Raw genomic sequence first — 16,498 nt, forward strand, 5'->3', positions numbered from 1 at the left:
GGGAGGCTGAGGCAGGAGAATCCAGGAGGCAGAGGTTGCAGTGAGAGATGGTGCCACTGCACTCCAGCCTGGGCAACAGAATGAGACTCTGTTGGAAAAAAAAGAAAGAGAGAGAAACTTAGTAACTAATCTACAATCACACAGCTAGTAAGTGGCAGAGCCACCAGACACCGTGGCTCATGTGAGAGGATCACTTGAGTCCAGAGTTTGAGGGTGCAGTAAGCTATGATCATGCCCCTGCACCTTGGCCTGGGTGACAGAGCAAGACTGTCTCTTAAAAAAAGAGGCGGGGGAATAAGTGGCAGAACTGGGCATTGAGCCCAGCAGCCTACTTCCTAGGTAAAAGTGGCCTTATTGTTTCTTTCCTCCTATCCAGGTGCTGGAGGCCTGGCAGAAGGGTCCAAATCCTCCTGGAACCCTGGGCCACACTGTTGCTGGGGGCGTGGCCTGTACCAGTACAGATGTGCTCTCTTGCATCCTGCACCTCTTAGGCCAGGGCTACGTGAAACGGCGTGATGACCGGCCCCAGATCCTGATGTATGCTGCTCCAGAGCCCATGGGGCCCTGCCGGGGTCAGGCAGATGTCCCTTTCTGTGGCAGCCAGAGCAAAACCTCCAAGCCTAGGTAGCCAACCCCACCTGACCCCTTGCAGTGAGGTGGGAGAGGTTGTCATGCCAAAACCAATATCCCTTGTGGAGAAACACTTCCCTTCTTTCTTTGTCTAATCCCCTTTTCCCTATCCCTATTATTTCCCTAACTTTGATAGTTTTTATTGACCCTCCCAGCACCACCACCCCTTTCCAACTGGGGCCTGCAAATATGTATTGATTGCTAACTATGTACTCTACTCAGTTAAATATACAAACTTTCAGGAAGTTTGTTCTACAGAGGAATTTGCCATAGGATTTCACTCATCAGCCAGCATCCCTAAAGCTTTTTAATGTTCTTTAGAAGCTGTTATGGCCCTGCTTTTTGTATCATGCTGTTTGCATCATGTGTAAAGTGAATTATCTCGAGTAATCTTTCTCAAACCTCAACAAGGAGCTAGTGTTAAAATGCAGATTTAACAGCAGAGCTCTCTGTGATGCCTGTGCTGCTGGTCCACAGACCACACTTGAGCAGTAAGAATGGAGATTGCTGTTCTCACTACAGGTGCTGCCACCATTTGGGGTGAGACCTACAGTGGGACTGTCCCATCAGCTATTGGTCTTTTAGCACCCTGACCCCTAGATACCTATTTTTCCCCAGTCATTGCAACAGCCAGCCCCACCCTGACATTTACAAATGCTTCTGTGGAGGACCTACTCTGACGGTTGGTTTGGGTGGTTATCCTGAGGCTGGTTAGGCAAGCGAGCAAGTATGCTCAAGTAGGGAGCTGGGGGCCAGGTGGGGTTCAGTTAGTAGGCTGGATAACAGGGCAGGAATACTGACTTCTGCTTCTTCCCTCCCCACAAGCCCAGAAGCTGTGGCTACCCTGGCATCTCTACAGTTGCCTGCAGGCCGCACCATGAGCCCCCAGGAAGTAGAAGGGTTGATGAAGCAGACGGTGTGTCAGGTGCAGGAGACTCTGAACTTAGAGCCAGATGTCGCTCAGCACCTTTTGGCTCATTGCCACTGGGGCGCTGAACAGCTGCTGCAGAGCTACAGTGAGGACCCTGAGCCACTGCTGCTGGCAGCTGGGTTGTGCGTACCCCAGGCCCAGGCTGTACCCGCACGGCCTGACCACTGCCCTGTCTGCGTGAGCCCTCTGGGTTGTGACGACGACTTGCCCTCTCTCTGCTGCATGCACTATTGCTGTAAGGTGAGGCCCCGCCAGCATTGCTCCTGCCCCTGGCTCTCTGCCCTACCCTAACAAAATTCCTTGGGAATTCTTGGGTTCTAGCCCAGCACTGCCATTTTGATCACCGGGGCAATAGCGGATTTAGTCTCTTAGTCCCTCTTAAACTAGTTTTGTCATCTGTAGATGGTACCACCTGCCTTGACACTCTAAAGGGTGGTGATTAGGATCTAGCGATATGTATCAATGGTTCTCCAGCTCAGCTTCATATTATAATCACTGGAAGCTTTTATAAGTCTTAATGCCCAGACAATACCTCAGACTAATTAAATCAGAATCTCTGGAGGTGAGAAATCTGGAGGAAGTTTTAAAGCATCCTCACGGGATTCCCATTATCAGCCAAGTTAGAATAAGAGATATATGTGTAAAATAGATGTCAAGGCACTTTGTGAAGTGTTTGCAAAAGTGTTAGTAGATTGGCAATAACTCTAGTTTGTGGTTGCCCTTATCACCATTTAAGTCCCCTCATCTCAGTGCACTATCACTACTTTTATCATATACTCTCACTTAATATAAAATTTTTTTTTAAATGGGCCTGGTGAGGTAGTGTGCACGCCTGTAATCAACTTACTTTGGGAGGCTGATGTGGGCAGATTGCTTGAGCTCAGGAGTTCGAGACCAGCCTGGGCAACACGGCAAGACCTCGTCTCTACAAAAAACACAAAAATAAGCTGGGCATGGTGGTGCACACCTATAGTCTCAGCTACTCGGGAGGCTGAGGTGGGAGGATCACCTGAGCCTGGGAGGCGGAGGCTGCAGTGAGCCAATATCTCACCACTGCACTCCAGCCTAGAGGACAGAGTGAGACCCTGCCATAGGGTCTTCTTGCTGTATAGGCTTGCTTCTGTACAGTGGACACAGAGAAGCTTGCAGATGGGGAGTGAGTCATCTTCAAAAGTAAAAAAAAGTAGGGCTGAGGTACAGAGAACCTGGAGCACTGAGTCCGATATTCCCTGCCTCACAGCTCTTTAGAACTGGTGCCAAGCCCAAACACATCAGCTTAGCAGGAGGGGCAGTCCTGGTTGCCATGAATTCCAGCTGCTTCTCCCAACAGTGTTTCCCCAGTAGTGGGTGATAGACGTGTCTGCATGTGCTTGTGTGCACATGCATGCGTGTGTGTGTGTGTGTGTGTGTATTCTCCTTTTCTCTTTCCCTTTGGCTCTGCTTCTGGCTCCTCCTCTCACATAGTTGCTTATGCTCCCTTTACCCCAGGTTCTTAATTATTTCCTTTACACTTCTATTTTTTCATTCAACAAATATTTCTCATGGACTTATGTGCATAGCATTGGGTGCTAAATGAGGTATTGAAAAAAATCCCAGCAAGAAATGACCAGAGAGCTAATAATATTGATGGGAGCTCACTCTGAGCCAGACATTGTGCTGTTTACATGCATTATTTTACTTAATTCTCATACTAGTTACATGAGGTAGGTGTTTTTGTTACTGCCATTTTTCATGACAGAGGGAGACACTTGGAGGTGAAGTAATTTGCCAAAGGTCAGGATTTGAATTTTGGCAGTCTCAAGCAATCCTCCCGTCTTGATCTCCCAAAGTGCTGGAATTACAAGCATAAGCCACCACACCCAGCCTGACAGTGGATTTTATTTTATGAGAAGCCATGGTGGGTTTAAGCAGAATAGTGATATGATCTGGTTTATATTTATATTTATTATATTTATTTATTTATTTTTATTTTATTATTATTTTTTGTGATGGAGTCTCACTCTGTCGCCCAGGCTAGCGTGCAGGGGCGCGATCTCAGCTCACTGCAACTTCCGCCTCCTAGGTTCAAGCGATTCTTCTGTCTCAGCCTCCTGAGTAGCTGGGACTATAGGTGCCTGCCACCACACCCAGCTAATTTTTTGTATTTTTAGTAGAGACGGGGTTTCACAGTGTTAGCCAGGATGGTCTCGATCTCCGGACCTCGTGATCCACCCGCCTCGGCCTCCCAAAGTGCTGGGATTACAGGCATGAGCCACTGCACCTGGCCCTACAGTTTTTAAAAGATTGCTTCTGCCGTTATATGGAGAAAAGGCTTGGATGGAGCAAGAGTGGAAGCAGAGATGCCCATTTGGTGACTGTCGTACTAGAGGCAAGAGATGGTGGTAGTTTGGACTAGGGGCAGTGGCGATGAGAGGGGGCAGATTGGGACACATTTGGAAGTGGAGCTGATGGGATTTGGTGGGGTTAGATGTAGGGGCTTCAGAGAGGGAAATCAAGGATGGTTCCTGTGCTTTTGACCTGAGCATCTGGGTGGATGGCATGTGTCATCTTTACTCTGTTGTGGCCCTGTGAAATTTGAGCTGCTTGTTGGACACCTGTGTGGAACTGGCAGGTAGACAGTGGATTTTTGAATTTGGAATGAAGCGGAGAGGCCTGGCAGGCCTTACCCAAAGAGAAAGAAGCAGACCCAGGGTACCAAGCCTGTAGAGATATAGAGATGGGGGGTCGCAGGAGTTTGAGACCAGCCTAGACAACATAGCAAGACCCTGTCACTACAAAAAATAGAAAAAAAATGTACCCAGGCATGGTGGTGCACACCTATAGTTCTACCTACTCAGGAGGCTGAGGTGGGAGGATTGCTTAAGTCCAGGAGATTGAGGCTGCGGTGAGCCATGATTGTGCCACTATCCTCCAGTGTGGGTGACAAAGCGAGACCCTGTCTAAAAAGAGAGAGAGAGAGAGAGAGAGAGAGACAGATAGACAAGGGGCCTAAAAACCAGGCAGATGAACAGGCTGATTGAAAAGCCCCTGCTGAGGAGGAGCCCGTGCAGCATTAGTCACAGCTGAGCGGCACAGCAGCAACGCAAGAGAAGCAGCAGGACAGCTCCCAGGGTGAGCCCCACCACTTGGGTTGGACAATAGTCATGAGAGCAGCTGGGGGTCCCCAGACTGAGATGCCAGGTCAGAGGGGGATCCTGAGGCACCAGTGTGCCTATAAGAGTAGGGTCTGAATTCAGAGAAAATTTTCCCTGTTCTATCTCAAAAATGCAAGAATTTGCATTCAATTTCCCAGCCTTGTCTGGGTTTGTTTCAATGCAGAAAGGGTTTTGTTACCTTGGTCTGGTACTTTGAGTAAAAACGATCTAGTCAGGTGCTTCACATTTATGCTGCAGCTTTGATATGACAGACACACGGTCTCCTGAGGGTTTAGACCCATCATTTTGGAAAGCATGGCCATAGGCAGTGTGAGAGGCAGGGGTCGTTCATGGAGTATTGTAGGAGGCTCAGATGGCTGTGACGGCTGCTCGTGCATAGACCAAATGGATGGTGTGGGGGAGAGACCGGGAGAGGAGACCATGGATCAGAACAGGCTCTCACAGTGGTTTAGGGATGAGGGGATAATGGCCTGATTTAGGATGGGGGAGTGACATGGGAGCAAGAGAACGATATGAAGATTCCGACACTGGTGACGAGGGGGACCGTGGTGCAAGTTGATCAGGGTTTGGGGGAAACGCAATGGGCAAGTCAGTTTTGTAGAGAAGAGGCTGGGTCTGTTGGAGGCGTGAGTCGGAGACAGGAGCATCCAAACAGTCATTGGAGATAAGCCACTGGAGTTGGGAGGAGAGACCAGAGCTGTGTTGTCAGCCACCCAGGCGACCCATTTCCCAGGCCTCCTTTCTCTCGGACCTTCCTGCTCTCTGCATACCTTTCTTAGAATTTGAATCATTCTCCTTTTTCTTGATTATTTCTACCCATTCTCTCCTTGTCCATCCCAACAGTAATTATGATTAGGCAAATACACAGCCTACCCCATCCTCAAAGACAACTGTAATTTGGGCCAGTCTCAGTGAAGCCGGAGAGAGGAGTCAGCATTGTTTGATGTAGAGGCAGGCTTGTCTCTGGGCTTCCACGTTGTAGTGGAGGGGAAGGGAAGGAGGGATGCTACCTTAGTTACCAGGATACTCCCCCTGTGCTGCTCCCACACTGTCTCTGAGCAGCCCCTCCTTTTGTCCCTCCCAGTCTTGCTGGAATGAGTACCTGACAACTCGGATAGAGCAGAACCTTGTTTTGAATTGCACCTGCCCCATTGCCGACTGCCCCGCCCAGCCCACCGGAGCCTTCATTCGTGCCATCGTCTCCTCACCAGAGGTCATCTCCAAGGTATCCTCTCTCGTCTGAGAGAGGCTCCAGTGCAGAGCCAAAGGAGTGTGCCCCAGGGAGTGGGCTGAGCTATGGGGTCTGGGGGCCTGGAGGTGTGGCATCCTGGAGAGCCATGCCCTCACCTTGTGGCACCTGCGTCTCCACAGTATGAGAAGGCGCTCCTGCGTGGCTATGTGGAGAGCTGCTCCAACCTGACCTGGTGCACCAACCCCCAGGGCTGCGACCGCATCCTGTGCCGCCAGGGCCTGGGCTGTGGGACCACCTGCTCCAAGTGTGGCTGGGCCTCTTGCTTCAACTGTAGCTTCCCTGAGGTGGGAGTCCCACACTGGCCCTGACCCTGAGCAAGGATTCACACTCCTTCCCTGCTTAATACCCCCTCCCTGCCACACACACAGACTGTGACTTGTCCTTCCTCAGCTTCTGCCACCCAGTTGAGCCCTGTTCTTCTTCCTGGAGCCCTCCAAATGTGACCTGTGCCTGCTCCCCCCTCTCCTGTGCACACCAGCCGTGCTGTCCTCGGGACTTAGCTGTGTCCCTACCACGCCCTCTTGCCCTAGGCACACTACCCTGCTAGCTGTGGCCACATGTCTCAGTGGGTTGATGATGGCGGCTACTATGACGGCATGAGTGTGGAGGCACAGAGCAAGCACCTGGCCAAGCTCATCTCCAAGCGCTGTCCCAGTTGTCAGGCTCCCATCGAGAAGAACGAGGGGTGCCTGCAGTAAGAAGGGGGGTACTGTGGGGAGCCAGAGGGCAAGGGGAAGGGAGGAAACCTGGCAGAAGGAGGGAGGAACGGGCTTAGTGTAAAGCTCAGCAAAAGAGGGTGGTTCCTCAGCCGCCCCTCATGTGGCAGCCTCCACAGTGGCTTCCTGGATCTTAACGTTCCTTTTCCCACTTGTAAGTCCACACTGAGCAGGGGTGCATTCAGCAGGGCTGGGTATGACTAAGGAGACTTATCAGGGCAGGAGCAGAGGCCACAGCATCAGCAGCGGTGCATCTGGGCCCTTGGCATTCCTGGCATGCCCCTGCCCAGAGGCAGGAGTCCCTGACCAGCCAGCTTCCTCCATAGCATGACCTGTGCCAAATGTAACCATGGATTCTGCTGGCGCTGCCTCAAGTCCTGGAAGCCAAATCACAAAGACTATTACAACTGCTCTGCCATGGTAAGGCGCTGGGCACTGGGGGAGGGCAGAGACCCAGAGCCGTTGGGGAGGGGTGCTGTTACCAGGTCCTGGGCAGACCAGGCTCCGTGCACAGTGCAGCGTTCTGGCTGTTGGGACAGAGGCTCAGTGCACGGAAGACAGCCACCTGGGCCTGCAGATGCTGGAAAGTCTGTTCATAGGGAAATTCAGCTCCAGAACAGGACTTCTCATACTGAGGTGGCTACAGAAAGGCTGGGGAGGGCCAGACACTCTCAGGAGGCAGCAGGGCAGAGCAGGGACCCTGCAGTCAGAGCCTGGCTGTGCTGCTTAGCATGTGGCTTTGAGCAAGTTCATTTGCTTCTCCAAACCTCAACAGCCTCTGCAAAAGGGGTGAATAATATGACCTACCCCACACAGTCTTAAGGACTGAATGAAGATAACCAGGGGAGGTATAGAAAGGCCTCCATGAATGTTGCCTTTTCCACTTATTAACTCCTTCCTGTCCAAACAAAACACCCAATAGCCCACTCAACATATCCTTGCTAGGTAAGCAAGGCAGCTCGCCAGGAGAAGCGGTTTCAGGACTATAACGAGAGGTGCACTTTCCATCACCAGGCGCGGGTGAGCCGGGAGGAAACAGCGGGTAGATGCCTGCAGAAGCGGGGTGGGGTGGCGGGGTGGAGGGGGGTGGGCTGAAGGTCTGACCGGGCAGGTGGTGCTGCGCCACCTGTGCTGGTGCTGATACACCTTCCTCCACACAGGAATTTGCTGTGAACTTGCGGAACCGGGTATCTGCCATCCATGAAGTGCCCCCACCCAGATCCTTCACCTTCCTCAATGATGCCTGCCAGGGACTGGAGCAGGCTCGGAAGGTGGTAGTGGGTGGGGGAGGAGGGCAGGGGAGGGGCGTGCCAAAGGGGTCTGGGGAGCTTGGCTGCTTTCATGGGACTTGCCTGGATGAAGGGAATGAGGAGAGGGCAGGCGGGAGAGCTGACGGGAGCCCTTGCAGGTGCTGGCCTATGCCTGTGTGTACAGCTTCTACAGCCAGGACGCAGAGTACATGGACGTGGTGGAGCAGCAGACGGAGAACCTGGAGTTGCACACCAATGCCCTGCAGATCCTCCTGGGTGAGCCACCCCTGCCGGCCAGGCCCTCCTCCTGCCTCCCCCCCTCTGTTGCACAGCCCAGCCCCTCCCAAACAGGTCAAGCCGCAGCCCCACCTTCCCTCTCTCCTCTTCCTCTTCATTCTTCATGGCCTTCTCACTGCCTGGCTGTTAAAGTTCAGGTCGAAAGCCTACATTGTAAGGTGCCCAAGGGCGCAGATGTTTGCGGATGTTTCTTGGTTTCTGGTCTCTACCCTGCTCCCCTAGGGAGCTTCATGAGAATGTCTAGAGCTGCACCTGGCGCTTGGTAGATGTTCCATAGGTGTTTGTTGGAGAAAAGAATGGATGAGAATGAGAAGGGAGGGAGCCTCTCTGTCTGCCCCCTCTGCAGAGGAGACCCTGCTGCGGTGCAGAGACCTGGCCTCCTCCCTGCGACTCCTGCGGGCTGACTGCCTCAGCACGGGCATGGAGCTGCTCCGACGGATCCAGGAGAGGCTGCTTGCCATCCTGCAGCATTCCGCCCAGGTACTCCCTGGCCCAGACCCCTTCTGCTCCTGCGTTCTGCGGGAGTTGTGGTCCTCCTGTCCCAGCACAGCCCCTGCCCTGGGGCGAGTCCAGAAGGAAAGGCAGCAAAGTGGGTGAATGGATGTTAGGAGACCTGGGTGCACATCCCGGCTCCTAGGCCAACCTGCCTGATGCTGCTGGACCCTATCATTTCACCTCCTGGGGATTCCTACAAAATAAAGGAGTTGGCTAGCCCACATCAAGGGTATTTGGTCAGGTGCCTATCAGAATCACTTGGGGAACTTTTCCAGACTATACTTCCCAGATATGGATTTGAAATCCTAGGAGTGGGCATCAGGGGATTGGGGTCACTGGAGCAAGGGCTCTCCCAGGCTCTCTCCAGCTCTAATGCACTGATGCTGAGTCTAAACTGAATCCTGTCCTCTGGTTGCTTACTGACTAGTAAGTCACGTGGGCAGAAAAGACATACATAGATTCTGTAAGCTCTTTAAGCACAGGGTGGTGTGCCTCACCCTGGTACCCCGTATCTCTGGAGACCATCCGTGAGTGAACTCACAAAGGCAGTGGTTCATGAAGTGCTGTGCTGGGAGGGGAGGAGTCCTAGCAAGAGCTTGGCCCTCACAGAGCATCAGTGGCAGGAATGCTGGGTCCAAAGGCCCCACGCCCTCTACCTCCTACTTCCCAAATCCTTCTGTCTGCTCACCAGGATTTCCGGGTTGGTCTTCAGAGTCCATCAGTAGAGGCCTGGGAGACAAAAGGACCCAACGTGCCCGGCAGTCAGTAAGTGGGGTGGGCAGAGCCACGGAGGAGGCAGTGGGACATGGCAGCCTCCTCTGGGCTGAGTGTGGTGGCTTTCCCTAGGCCCCAGGCCTCCTCAGGGCCAGAGGCGGAAGAGGAGGAGGAAGACGATGAGGATGATGTGCCCGAGTGGCAGCAGGATGAGTTTGATGAGGAGCTGGACAATGACAGCTTCTCCTACGATGAGTCTGAGAACCTGGACCAAGAGACTTTCTTCTTTGGTGATGAGGAGGAGGATGAAGATGAGGCCTATGACTGAGGGGGCAAATGCAGGAAACACCTAGAGCCGCCCCAGAGTCACGGGGCTGCGGGGGCGGGAGCTGCCCCTGTTTGTCATGGGGAGGGGATTCCCAGCGTCTGCAGTGCCTCTTTCTGTTTATTGAATAAAGGCCTCTTTCTCACACACGTCTCGGAGCAGGCTGACAGCTTCACCAGGGGCCAATCAGTTGCCACTGCCCTGGCCCCACATCCACCCACACCCCTAATCTTTACTGTTTCCTTTAGACCTCTGGACTCTTCTATCCTCCAAGAAGGCTCAGAGCAGACTCATCTGACCTAAGCTGATAAAGGGAAGTGAAGTTTGGCATGGAAAGGGCCAGGTGCAGCCCCAGCCCAGTTCAGGGGAGACAGAGTGGGGTGGCCACCCCCAGGAACAACCTTCCTCCCAACTCTTTTTTTTTTTGGTTCTGAGATGGAGTTTTGCTTTTGTCCCCCAGGCTGGAGTGCAATGGCTTGATCTCGGCTCACTGCAGCCTCCGCCTCCCGGGTTCAAGTGATTCTCCTGCCTCAGCCTCCTGAGTAGCTGGGAGTACAGCCATGCATCACCACGCCCGGCTAATTTTTGCATTTTTAGTAGAGATGGGGTTTCCCATGTTGGCCAGGCTGGTCTCAAACTCTTCAGCTCACGTGATCCGCCCGCCTCGGCCTCTCAAAGTGTTGGGATTACAGGCGTGAGCCACTGCACCCAGCCTTTCCTCCCAACTCTTGGCTCACTGCAAGCTCCACCTCGTGGGTTCACGCCATTCTCCTGCCTCAGCCTCCCGAATAGCTGGGACTACAGGCACCCGCCACCACGCCTGGCTAATTTTTTGCGTTTTTAGTAGAGACAGGGTTTTATCGTGTTAGCCAGGATGGTCTCAATCTCCTGACCTTGTGATCCGCCCACTTCAACCTCCCAAAGTACTAGGATCACAGGCGTGAGCCACCGTGCCGACCCTCCTCCCAATTCTTAAGTGTTCCTGGGGAGGAAGGGGCTTGAGGGCATTTGGAATTGTCCTCCTCTCGGCCTAGAGATTTCTAAAGCATCTATCTTGAAGTGAAGTGTGGCAGGACTCAGACAGAAAGTTAGGATTTTAACTGTACCTTTTAATTTGCTCCTGGGGCTAAGAGGAAGGAAGTGTCTGAGAACAGAAGAATTTAAGAAAGTGAGATTAAGTCAAGTGGGTGGGTTAGGGGAGGCAGCCACCTGCCCTGGAGGATCAGCCTCGAAGTATCGATCCAGCAGCGCCTCCACCTCTCCCTCCTCATAGTCCCACACCTGGAACCGAGAGCCATCTGCTGCTCCCCGGATCATGGCCGAAAGCACTGGAAAGGGCAGGGAAAGGTGGAGCTGCCTCCCATCCCCACCCTCACAGCTCCCTTCCCCCTTCCCTGTTGAGGGAGGCTCGGTGCTCAGAGCCCACCAGGGAAGGAGCTGAGGGCTGGGTCCACAGAAAGCCAGGAGGGAGGCTTGGGGTGCTCACCGCGGCCAGACTGCGGGCGGAACAGGCATAGGATCCGCTTGTTGAAGGCCACAGCCCGGCCCAGCTCATAGCCTACACCCAGGGATGGCTGTGTCACTTCTGCCACGACCACTGGGAAGAAAGACGAGAGGAAGCCTCAGCATTGGGGGCACTTGGGGTTCATAAGGAAGATGGCGATGTGGCTGTGGTGAGGAGGGAACTCTGGGAGTCCCTTCTAGGTGTGGAGGCTGGGATGTCCAGGGGAACCCAGCACTCCAGAAGAGTTAGGTGCTGGAAGGAGGGAGCGCCACTCACCATCTGCCTCCTGCAGCCACGCCAGGTCCCGCTCATGGATGAGCCTGTCACCCCCAGCAGCCTCTTCCCCTGTGTTGAGGGAAAGCTGGTCAGGGACATGCCTCATGCTGGCTCCTCGTAACTCCTATGCCCTTGCATGTCTATACGCACCCTGCTTAGGGAGGGCGAGAGCCTTGTGCTAGATGACCTGACCCAACATGACGATCTCGTCAAAGCAGCGAGGAAATGAAATAGCCACAAAAAGAAAAATTCAGCCCTGTGCAAGGTGGGATGTGTGTGATTAGGGCCAAATGAGAACATGGGCAGCACATGAGAGTGATTAGGGAAAGGTGCATGGGCACTTAGCCAAAAGTAGGAGAGGCATCCTGGGCCCAGAAGGTAGGGATCTCAGGTCCTAGCTTGATTAAATGTTATCTTCCAGGACGGTGAGGCTCAGCCCACCACATCAGGTTAGGACCACTGGGGAGCTTGTTAGAAGTACAGATTCCAGGGCCAGGCATGGTGGCTCATGCCTGCAATCCCAGCACTTTGGGAGGCTGAGGCGGGTGGATCACTTGAGGTCAGGAGTTCAAGACCAGCCTGGTCAACATGGTGAAACCCCGTCTCTACTAAACATACAAAAATTAGCTGGGCATGATGGTGCACACCTGTAATCCCAGCAACTCGGGAGGCTGGAGCAGGAGAATCATTTGAACCCAGGAGGCGGAGGTTGCAATGAGCCGAGATTATACCACTGCACTCCAGCCTGGGCAAAGAGCAAAACTCTGTCTCAAAAAAAAAAAAAAAAAAAGTACAGATTCGGGCCGGGTGCAGTGGCTCATGCCTGTAATCCTGGCACTTTGGGAGGCCAAGGCAGTAGGCTCACAAGGTCAGGAGTTCGAGACCAGTCTGGCCAACATGGTGAAACCCCATCTCTACTAAAAATTAAAAAATTAGCCAGGCGTGGTGGCAGGTACCTGTAATACCAGCTACTTGGGAGGCTGAGGCAGGAGAATTGCTTGAACCTGGGAGGTGGAGGTTGCAGTGAGCGGAGATCACTCCACTGCACTCCAGCCTAGGCCACACAGCAAGACTGTTGTCTTGGGGGGGAAAAGAAAGTACAGATTCGAAGGCTTTATCCCAGATGATCAGAACCTGCATTTTTAACAGGCTCCCTCAGATAACACTAAAGACCTGGAGAGCCACCAGGCAGTCTGGATATACCATGAACTAATGAGCTATAAGCTTCAGGGTCCTCCACTTGCATAGGCCCTTTCCAAACCATCAGCAACTTTGTATTGTGATTTTTGTCTTTTTAAAGAGGTCTCCCAGAACTGCATGAGGTCCCACAAATTGTGGGTCTGCTCTTGGGTAGGGTAAGTGGAAACCACTTAAGGTTTTCTTAGCAGAAGCACAAGCATTCAAGACACAATTTTCAAACTGGAAGGATCTGCAAGATTCCAGACCAGCACATCAAAGTATGCTTTAGAGAAATCCAGCCAGACTCAGTGGCTCATGTCTGTAATCCCAACACTTTGGGAGGCCAAGGCAGGCAGATCACTTGGGCTCAGAAGTTCAAGACCAGCCTGGCCAACATGGCAAAATCCCGTCCCTATAAAAATACAGAAATTAACCAGGTGTGGTGGTGCACACCTGTAGTCCCAGCTACTTGGGAGGCTGAGGTGGGAGGATCACTCAAACCTGGGAGGCAGAGGTTGGCAGTGAGCTGAGATTTTGCCACTGCACTCCAGCATGGGTAATGGAACAAGACTGTTTCCAAATAAATAAATAAATGGAAAAAAGGAAAAACAAAAACCCAGCAGCCAGGAGCAGAACACAATAACAGCCTGAAAGAGAACATGAGGCCAGCGTGGGGGCTCATGCCTATAGTGCCAGCACTTCAGGAGGCCCAAGGCACCGGAGGATCACTTGAGGCTAGGAGGTCAGGACCAGACTGGGTAACACAGTGAGACTCCTGATCTCTACAGAAAAATTTTGAAAATTAGCCAGGCATGGTGTCGTGCCCCTGCAGCCATTGCTAATAGGAGGCTGAGGCTGGAGGATCGTGAGTCTAGAAGGCCGAGGCTGCAGTGAGCTATGATCACACCACTGCACTCCAGCCTGGGCGGCAGAGAGGCCCTTGTATCAACAAAACAAAAACGTGAGAGAGAGTAATAGCGAGAACTGGGGTCAGCTGGGTCTAAGAGAGTGCTGATGTCTTCACAGAAAAAGGAGAGGCAGGCGCTGGGCGGTGGCTCATGCCTGTAATCCCAGCACTTTGGGAAGCCGAGGAGGGCGGATCACCTGAGGTCAGGAGTTCGAAACGAGCCTGACCAATATGGTGAAACCCCGTCTCTACTAAAAGTACAAAATGTAGCCGGGTGTGGTGGTGCGTGCCTGTAGTCCCAGCTACTCGGGAGGCTGAGGCAAGAGAATCGCTTAAACCCGGGAGGCGGAGGTTGCAGTGAGCTGAGATCGTTCAACTGCACTCCAGCCTGGGCGACAGAGTGAGATTCCGTCTCAAAAACAAAACAAAACAAAACAAAACTTGGTGGGGAGGCAGGAGGATACCTTTCGTGTTGGGTGGTGGAAAAGATTCCAGCGGGTGAAGTGGGAACTGAGCCCAGGCAAAGCAGCCCAATCCACCTTCTTTCTCTTGCACCCTACAAACGCTCTGAAAGCAGCTGAAGACAGAGTTCTCCAAGAAGGAACCAAAGGTCAAGATAATGCTGAGAATGCCTTACACCCGCAGGCTTGCTGGGACCCACGCAGTCCGAGCCCCGGCCAGTTTCCTTCTCGGACTGGGGCGCTGGATGGAGCACCGGGGTAGGAGGGCGGGCTCCTGGCGCCGGGAGCGCAGCTGCCGCGGTATCAGGCCGGGACCCCGCCAGCCCAGCCAGGCTTCCGCCCGCGTCCCCGCAGCCCGCGTCCCCAGGGCCTCACCGCGCGCGCCCAGCTCGGCGGCCGCCACGTGCTCGGTGAGCACTGTCCCGAATCGCCGCAGCCGAGACACGATCCGCTCGTACAGCGTCCTGTCCTCGCGTCCGCCGCGAATGCTCCCGCAGAAGTACAGGGCCGGGCGGCCAGACTCCCCCAGCTCCCCACTCTTGCTGCGCCCCCGCACCCCGGCAGCAGCCATTCCCCAGCCGCCCGCGCTCTCCCGCGCCAGGGGGCGCCAGCCCGCGGCCACGTGACCCCGCCCGGCCCAGCGCAGAGATCGGCTGCTGAGTCCACACCTGTGGAATGGGGAAGACGAACTGGGAGGATCCAACCGGGACCCTCTCTGAAACACACCCTTCCCGGACTTGACGTTCGGATGCCTAATACGCACCTTAACTTGACCTTGTCCAAGCAGAACTTCCCCACCTCACCAGCTTCTGCTCCCCGCCTCCCCGCCGTCTTTCCCAGTTGCATCCTCCCAGCTGCTCAGGCCCAAGACCCTCGGAGTCATCTGGATCGTTCCCTTTCTCTCAAACTCTGCGTCCCATCCATTGGCAACTCGTGTAGATTCCTCCTTCCAAATCTGAAATCTCACCACCACCTACAGGGCCACTACGCTGGTCTAAGCCTCCTCCCGGCTCTCCACAGCCTCCTAACAGGTCTCCCCATGTCCCGAGCTGCCCAAGGTCATACAGAACCAGGTCCACCCACCTTTATGTCTACCCATAAGGTCGGGTTTTTATTGATGCTATTTCAATCACAAAAGTTAGGCACCACATGGAGTTCCCAAGAAGGCAGTTCTTCTTAGGACCACCTGTTCACTTGGTAGTCAGAGCCGTGGGCATGCAGGCTGGAGCCACTCCACAGGTCAGACTGTCTTGCAAACCACACATAGTATTATATGTAAGGATATAAGGATATAAATGTTACAGATGAAAATTTCACATCAAACACAGGAACATTTAACATCAAGAGAAAAGGGGTTAACGAACCAGTCCAAGGAGAGTGTTATGGACAGAGTCCTGGCCTGATGGGGATAGTCGTCAAGGGCTTGCAAGGAAGAGTCCTTGATTTGAGCAGAGCCTTCAGAGGCAGACACCAGGTGCTGGTCACAAGTGATAGCAAGACTCAGTCTGTTAAGGTGGCGGTGTCTAGCTGCTGAAGTCCTGCTCATTTTATGGCCCTTGAGTCCTCTGATGAGGACTTATAGTAAAGGGCGATGCCCTTATCTGATTGGGTGTTGTCTCCATTGGTTAGGTGAACATCTGGACCCTATTGGCTTGATGCCTTTTGAAATGTAAGATGGAGTTTTTAAAAACTTTATTTATTTATTATTTTTTGGGACAAGGTGCCTGTCGCCCACACTGGAGTGCAGAGGCACGATCATTGCTCACTGCAGTCTCACGATCATTGCTCACTGTAGCCTCAAACTCGTGGGTTCAAGGAATCCTCCCACCTCAGCTTCCTGAGTAGCTAGGACTACAGGCACATACCACCATGCTGAGCTAATTAAAAAAAAAAAAAAATTGGCCGAGCACTGTGGCTCACGCCTGTAATCCCAGCACTCTGGGAGGCCGACATGGGCAGATCACGAGGTCAGGTGATCGAAACCATCCTGGCTAACGCAGTGAAACCCCATCTCTACTAAAAATACAAAAAGTTAGCTGGGCATGATGGCACACACCTATAGTGCCAGCTACCCCAGAGTCTGAGGCTGGAGAATCGCTTGAACCCGGGAGGCAGAGGTTGCAGTGAGCCGAGATCACACCACTGCACTCCAGCCTGGGCAACAGAGTGAGACTCCATCTCAAAAAAAAAAAAAAAAAAAAAAGGTGTAGAGATGAGGTCTTACTATGTTTCCAGGACTGGTCTCAAAACTCCTAGGCCCAAACAATCCCCCACCTCAGCCTCCCAAAGTGCTGGGATTACAGGCATGAGCGAATGCGCCCAGTGATGGAGTCTTTTTCTAAGATGGAATTACTTATGTCAAGGGTTCTCTATACACCTCTCTTACCCTTCCCTGCTACAGTCTGC

At 53.2% G+C, this 16,498-nt stretch overlaps 2 protein-coding genes across 5 annotated transcripts in view; one reads left to right on the forward strand and one right to left on the reverse strand.

Annotated features, from left to right (window-relative positions):
• The window catches only part of CUL9 (cullin 9), a 44,546-nt gene extending 34,632 nt beyond the window's left edge, over nucleotides 1-9,914 (forward strand). For all 4 annotated transcript variants that reach the window (XM_007972498.3, XM_073005999.1, XM_073006000.1 and 1 more), the window contains 12 exons: nucleotides 377-624; nucleotides 1,456-1,801; nucleotides 5,801-5,941; nucleotides 6,088-6,252; nucleotides 6,499-6,662; nucleotides 7,011-7,104; nucleotides 7,630-7,704; nucleotides 7,845-7,955; nucleotides 8,093-8,210; nucleotides 8,578-8,711; nucleotides 9,418-9,491; nucleotides 9,573-9,914. In XM_007972498.3, the coding sequence (XP_007970689.2) occupies nucleotides 377-624; nucleotides 1,456-1,801; nucleotides 5,801-5,941; nucleotides 6,088-6,252; nucleotides 6,499-6,662; nucleotides 7,011-7,104; nucleotides 7,630-7,704; nucleotides 7,845-7,955; nucleotides 8,093-8,210; nucleotides 8,578-8,711; nucleotides 9,418-9,491; nucleotides 9,573-9,768 (1,866 nt within the window). In that variant the 3' untranslated portion in view covers nucleotides 9,769-9,914. The remainder of the gene's footprint in view (nucleotides 1-376; nucleotides 625-1,455; nucleotides 1,802-5,800; nucleotides 5,942-6,087; nucleotides 6,253-6,498; nucleotides 6,663-7,010; nucleotides 7,105-7,629; nucleotides 7,705-7,844; nucleotides 7,956-8,092; nucleotides 8,211-8,577; nucleotides 8,712-9,417; nucleotides 9,492-9,572) is intronic.
• Nucleotides 9,915-10,853: 939 nt separating this feature from the next.
• On the reverse strand, nucleotides 10,854-15,104 carry DNPH1 (2'-deoxynucleoside 5'-phosphate N-hydrolase 1). Its single transcript, XM_007972495.3, has 4 exons — nucleotides 14,468-15,104; nucleotides 11,546-11,614; nucleotides 11,252-11,362; nucleotides 10,854-11,093 (listed from the first exon to the last, which is right to left on the reverse strand). The coding sequence occupies exons 1-4, from the start codon at nucleotides 14,661-14,663 to the stop codon at nucleotides 10,945-10,947; spliced, it is 525 nt and encodes a 174-aa protein (XP_007970686.1). The 5' UTR covers nucleotides 14,664-15,104; the 3' UTR covers nucleotides 10,854-10,944.
• Between the last annotated feature and the right edge of the window lie 1,394 nt (nucleotides 15,105-16,498).

Source organism: Chlorocebus sabaeus, chromosome 17 (genome assembly GCF_047675955.1).
Source record: "Chlorocebus sabaeus isolate Y175 chromosome 17, mChlSab1.0.hap1, whole genome shotgun sequence".
NCBI classification, from domain to species: Eukaryota; Metazoa; Chordata; class Mammalia; order Primates; family Cercopithecidae; genus Chlorocebus; species Chlorocebus sabaeus.

Coding starts and splice junctions, on each gene's coding strand:
- DNPH1 (XM_007972495.3), bottom strand. CDS start 14,663: ATGGCTGCTGCCGGGGTGCGGGGGCGCAGCAAGAGTGGGGAGCTGGGG. Junction 11,615..14,467: donor CGCCGAGCTGGGCGCGCGCG/GTGAGGCCCTGG, acceptor CCCTCAACACAG/GGGAAGAGGCTGCTGGGGGT. Junction 11,363..11,545: donor GTGGCTGCAGGAGGCAGATG/GTGAGTGGCGCT, acceptor CTTTCTTCCCAG/TGGTCGTGGCAGAAGTGACA.